The 5,770-nt window shown below is 57.1% G+C and overlaps 1 protein-coding gene across 2 annotated transcripts in view; it reads right to left on the reverse strand.

Moving 5' to 3' along the window:
• The window catches only part of AP2A1 (adaptor related protein complex 2 subunit alpha 1), a 23,919-nt gene extending 20,942 nt beyond the window's left edge, over positions 1-2,977 (reverse strand). For both annotated transcript variants that reach the window (XM_004710445.3, XM_030886251.2), the window contains exon 1: positions 2,793-2,977. In XM_004710445.3, the coding sequence (XP_004710502.1) occupies positions 2,793-2,859 (67 nt within the window). In that variant the 5' untranslated portion in view covers positions 2,860-2,977. The remainder of the gene's footprint in view (positions 1-2,792) is intronic.
• Between the last annotated feature and the right edge of the window lie 2,793 nt (positions 2,978-5,770).

Here is a 5,770-nt window from a genome sequence, read left to right on the forward strand (position 1 = left end):
AGCTGTCCTCTTTACAGAAGCAGACAGCCTCAGCTTTCTCCCGAGGGGGTGGCTGGCAGGTCTGGAGTGTTAACCTGGTGGGGTAGGCAGCCCAGCGCTTCACTGAGCCCCGGCCGGGGCTCCTGGGCACCCTGGCAGTTCCTGCTCTGGCCCTCTCCCGGAGGCTCACAGGGCTGCAGCCAGCGCAGGGGTCAACCTCTGGAATTTTACAGACACACCACAGACCTTTCAGTATTCGAATGCTGAACCCTCTGCACAGGCGGGGCCTCTTCGGGCACGGGGCAACCACTGAAGGACCCTTGCTGTGCCCTTTGCGGCCAGGAATGCTGCGCTGTGACAGGCCAATGGCTCGCCCGAGGTCGCTCCTGGCTGGTGGGTCGAGGGCAAGGCCACGCAGTCCTACCAGCTGCCCCACCCCCATCTAGGACTCCTCGTGGACTTAGTGCTGTTGATGGCTGCCAGTGCTGCCCTCCCTGACCTCCCACGTGACCTCTGGGAAACAGATCACCAGGTCTTTCTTCCATAGGACCTGGAGAGGCCTGGGAGGTCTAGCCTTTCAAAATGCAGTGGAGCACTCCCCTTTTCTGGGACAACCCTGTCCTCCTCTCTCTGCAGATGGGGACCCAGCAGTAGCCACTCCTCCTGCTTACTGAGCACCCGCCTGCTGCCAGCGAGGCCACTCCCGCTCAGAGCGGCTCTCGCCAGGGGGTCTGAGGCTGTGAGTCTTCAGGGAGCAGACAGGCCACGACTTTCATCCCTGAGGCAACTGGTGGCTTTGAACCTCTGACCTTTGGTTAGCTGCCCGAAGCTTACCAGGCGGCACCACCGGGCTCCTTTACGGACCACCTCCTCCCTGCCACTGGGTTGATCACACGCCTAGCGACCCGAGAAGACCAAGTAGAACTGCCTCCCTGAGTTTTCAAGACTTGACATCTTTACAAGAGTGACAGCCTCGTTTTACTCCCACGGAGCAGTGGGTGGATTCCAACCACTGACCTCGTGGAACACGGATGAGGTGATGAAACCAAGCCAACTGCTATCCAGTAGACTGCAGCTCATTGTGGCCTTGGGAGACAGAGTTGAACTGCCCCATGGCATTTCTGAGGCCCCAAATCCTTAATGGAAGGAGCCCTGGTGGCGCTGCCAAATGAGCGATGGGCAGGGAATGGCAAGGTCGGCGGTTCAAATCCACCAGCCACGACTAGGGAGAAACTTGAGACTGCCTGCTCTGCTGAAGATTCAGAGCCTCCATATCAACTTGATGGCCATGGGCTTGACTGTTTTTTGGGGGGTAGGTGGGTGGTGACTATACCATTGTTATTTACCCCAACATGAGACCATGTAACTTGTAAGTGATTTTATCTTTACAAAATCTCCCATCAGGTGGAAAGGATTTAAGTTTTTATGAGAGTCGAGTGCCTCCTCTTTTTTCCACCGAGCGCCCAGTGGGTTTGAACCCCCATCCTTGGGCCAGATGCCTGGCGCTTAACCCATGGCGCGACCAGGGCTCCAGGAGCCTGTGCCCGATCTTCCCATCCCCATGACATTCCAAAATCACCCACCAGTGGGCACCGAAAAGGGGTCTCTTCCCACCTGGCACAAGAACAAGAGCTAGCAGCATGTAGACAGCACCAGCAGCGTGAGAGTGTGTGTGTGTGTGTGTGTGTGTGATCACTCATTGACACACGAACCTCACAATAAAACCAAGAGGTGAAGCACCTCAGCCAAAGTCATACCACTGGTGGTGGTGGGGCGCAGGGCGGGGGAGTGCTGACCCTACAGCCCAAGCAGATGTCTTCCGTCTGGGCAGCCTCAACCAGCCCCCCCCCCACCTTCCTCTCCGCCTCCAGCGAGCTGACTTGGCACCGGCCAGGCCCCTCATGGTCACGACAGCCCTGTCTGGTGGGGCTCTCTGGCCCCGGACAGCTGTGGCCTCGTGGGGAAGGGTCAAGGCGGCCTGAGCCTGCCCCCTGACCCCGGCCCTCTCTTAAGGCCCAAGTGACTCACTCTTGTCCAGATCTTGTACCACAAACCCAGAACCCCCTCGGGGCCCCCTTTCTTTAGCTCTGTGCTCCCTCCCACCCATCCCATCCCATTTTCTGGTCTAGCCTTGAAGCCCCACCCCACTTTACAACCTCCTCTCCTGGAGGGAGGGGGGGGCCTCTTTATGCTTCAGGCCTCTGTGTTCCTGGGGGGGGTCTTCCTAGCTCCTTAGGGACCTCTCCTAACCCCCTCCCCACTGCCTTCCATGTATCCTAAGCAATCCTCCATTCTGGAACTTTCTAGTGCCCCCCCCCCACCTCTCCTTCCTACCCGCCTCCTGGGTCTTCCTATCACTTCTGGGCCCTGTCAAGGCCACCAACATTGAGCGTCAGAGTAGTTGAGCCCCTTCCCCTGGATGACAAGCCCCTCCCCAGTCCTGAGGGCCCACCCTGGTGGGGTTCTGAGGCGTCACGTCCTCTGGGTCCCCTCGGACCTCCTCCCACTCTATCGCTCCACAGGCTGGCCCCCTCCCTGCAACTCCTTCCCTGTCGACGATTCCCTGAGGACACAGCCAAGACTCCCTCCCCGAACCTCCCGGGCCTCCACCCTCCCAAGACCCCACGGGGCCCCTCTAGCCACTCTTGGGTCGTCACCTCACGACGGACTCTATGACAGCCCCAGCCCCTCCACGACCCCCACCCGGGAGTCCCCTCCGCGGCCCCTCTATCCTCCCAGGCCCCTCTATGACCCCTGAGACCCCCAATCCCACGCTTCCCCCTCCCGCCAGGGTCCCCTGGCCGCAAGCTCACAGTTCCGGATGTCGGAGATGAACACGGCGAGCCCCCGCATCCCATCGCCCTTGGACACGGCCGGCATGATGGCGGGGGTGTCGGCTCCAGGCCAGGCCGGACGGGGCACAACGCGGCGGGGGCTAGCAGGTGGGGAGAGGCAGAAAAGACCCCAGGCAGAGCCGTGAAGCCGAGCCGGGCCTGGGGCTGAGGGGAGGGCGGGGGGAGGCGCGCGGGCGGGCGGGCCGGCGGGCAGGCCGTAGCTCCGCCCCCGGTCCCGCCTCCCGTTCCACGGGCCTGAGTTCTCACACGCCCATTGGCCCAGGCTACTGCCTCTCAAACGCGGGCCGACCCATGCTCTCTCTCTCATTGGTCTCTGAGCACAGGCGTGCCGCGACGATTGGTCGAGTCCCCCGCTATTTCCGTTCGGGAGCGGGGGACGGGGGCGTTGCCCGAGAGACAGGCGGAGTTGGGCCACGCATGATAGGGCCTCCCTCTCCGCCCTGCCGAGTCCGCCTCTGATTGGATCCGGTCCTTCGGAGAAGGGAGGGAAGAACGAAAAGGGAGGGGCGGGGAGAAGCGGGAGTGGGAAGGTGGGACGTATATTGACTGGACCCAATAAAAAGGCAGGACGCCCCCCCAGGCGTCTCGGATTGGCGCGGCCTGTCTTACTTCCGCCCTTGATTGGGCGGTGGTGGGGGCGGACGGAGAACGCGGATTGGTTGGGAAGGAAGTAGGCGCGTGGGGCTGGGGGCTGGAAATGCCTCCGCTGAGCTGGGATAGGTGGAAGGACGCCTGCAATTCCCTGCTGCAGCGCAGGGGTTGGGAGGGGACGGAGGGCGCGCGAGCTAGTTCTTGCGCAAGCGTCCCCGTGATTCCTTTCTGGAGTGCACACGTCCCTGGCACCCACCCCTACTTAATGTCTCTTCCGGGAAGCCTGCCTGCCTTTTACGTGCTCCTCCCTTCTACATTAACTAAGATGTCAAGACTTGGCGTGTCAGGATAATTATACTCTGAGGGAAGAGAACTGTCATCTACATCTAGTCCCTTTAAACAGATTCAAATGGAAGACCAGAGAGGTACCCAAGGTCACACAGCTGAGCCGTGATTTTTAATTAAACTCCATGCTGGCGTTAAACCTCGTTCCAATATATAGTTTTGTGCTGGCTTTTTTTCCAGCCGTGACACCTTAAGATAAATCAATCAATGACTCACTACCATGTAGAACTTGCCCCTGTGGGTTTCCAAAGCTGTCCGTCTTTACAACATATCCTTCCACAGAGAGGCTGGTGAGTTTGCACTGGCAGCAGTGCGGTTAGCAGCCCAACGTCATAAGCCACTACAGCATTAGGTCTCCTACAGACTCCAGTATGGACTAAACAAACAAACAAAAAAGTCTGCCATCTAGTCGATTCTGACTCAGTGACCCTATTAGGACAGGATAAAATTGCCTCTGAGGGTTTCTGAAGCTGCAATGTTATTCTTTCACTGCCATCGAGTCAGCTCTGACTCATAAGGAGATTCTTAGGTCAGAACTACCCCTGTGAATTTCCCAAAACTCAATCCTTTTTCTACCCCCCTGGAAAGGCTAGTGGTTTTAAACTGCTGACCTTTCAGATAGCAGCTCAGAGCGTAGCCACTACACCATCAGGGTTCCTTGGTCTCTGAGTTCAAATTTCTGATCTCCACAATGAAGGAAGCGTCTTCTTGGACACACATGGAACCTGGTACTGAGGGGCTCGCTACGACCTGTCGGAAGATGGGGCGATGGTTCTGCGTTTGCCTGACTTCCCCTCTGCTTTCCAAAGACCCTCTTGGGTTCAATTCGCCGCACAGCAAAATCTCTAGCTTTCCAACACGCCAGGCCATTGTGAAATTGGGGGCAAAGGTGTTGGGAAGAATCCACTTCTATAAAATACAAAACAAGAAATATAAAACCCATCCCACCACCGTCCTCTAATCTCCCAGGGGAAGTGTTCCTAGAATGAGCCTTTGGGGATTTGCTCTGGGCCCTGACAGCCATTTCCAGGCCTGGCGATAATGGAGCGGCATCAGCTAGAAGAGCCCCCCTCCTGCGTTCAATGGATCCGTCCATTTGCCTTTCCAGATAAGGGGCATGGGAAAGTCCATATCGGATTCCAGGGGAGGACGGGCTGTTCCCCGCTCCGCGTTTGCGGCGGCTGGAAGAGTCCATCTTTAACTTTAGGAGGGGGACCTGCCAGCCTCTAAGAAGCATTTGGAGTGGAGCCCGTCCTTTTTTTGTGCGTGGTAAGAGACGTTAAACGGTCCCAGACTGAGAGAGCCTGCTCGGGACGCAAGGAGAAAGCACCGTGGAAGAAAAGGCTGCCCTTGCCTGTGCCACCCACGGGATGGGTTGTGGGTCCGAGGATGGTTAGGACCCAGAGGGACTTCTTTGGCTTCTTATCAGAAGGAGAATGCCAGGCCTTTCTGCTTAGTCCCTCATACCTAAGAAGCTCCCCTGAAACCACTTCAGCATGGCAGCAACATGCACGCCTGCACTGGCAGTTAGTGGCTGGGCATGAGGGGCATTATCTGGGAATCGAACCCAGGACTCCCACAGGAAGGATGGGAATGCTGGCATTGAACCACTGAAGATAGCGCCTTGGAGCCCTGGTGGCGCAGGGGTCAAGCACTTAGCTGCTAACCTGTTTGAACCCACAAGCTGAGCAGTCGGCTTCGTCCTGCAGGCTCGCTATGATGGTGAAACAATTCAACGAAACTGGATCAAGCTCGTGCCCTCCAACTCGACAAGGAGGAAATCCATGGGGAAATGCCAGGCTCTTTGCCTTCCATTTCCCATGAACTAACTCCTCGAAGCTCCTTCATATGTATTTCTTTCTCTTTCTTCCTTTTTTTAAAGAATAGAAAATATTTAGTATGACATCAGCATTATAATGGCTGGTGGCAAGATCCCTCGATGAATAGTTAAACCAATCATGAGATTGGATAAGAAATAGGATATTTGGCCTGACCAAATC

Source organism: Echinops telfairi, unplaced genomic scaffold, assembly GCF_000313985.2.
Source record: "Echinops telfairi isolate 266 unplaced genomic scaffold, ASM31398v2 ScPeMD7_655;HRSCAF=1070, whole genome shotgun sequence".
NCBI classification, from domain to species: Eukaryota; Metazoa; Chordata; class Mammalia; order Afrosoricida; family Tenrecidae; genus Echinops; species Echinops telfairi.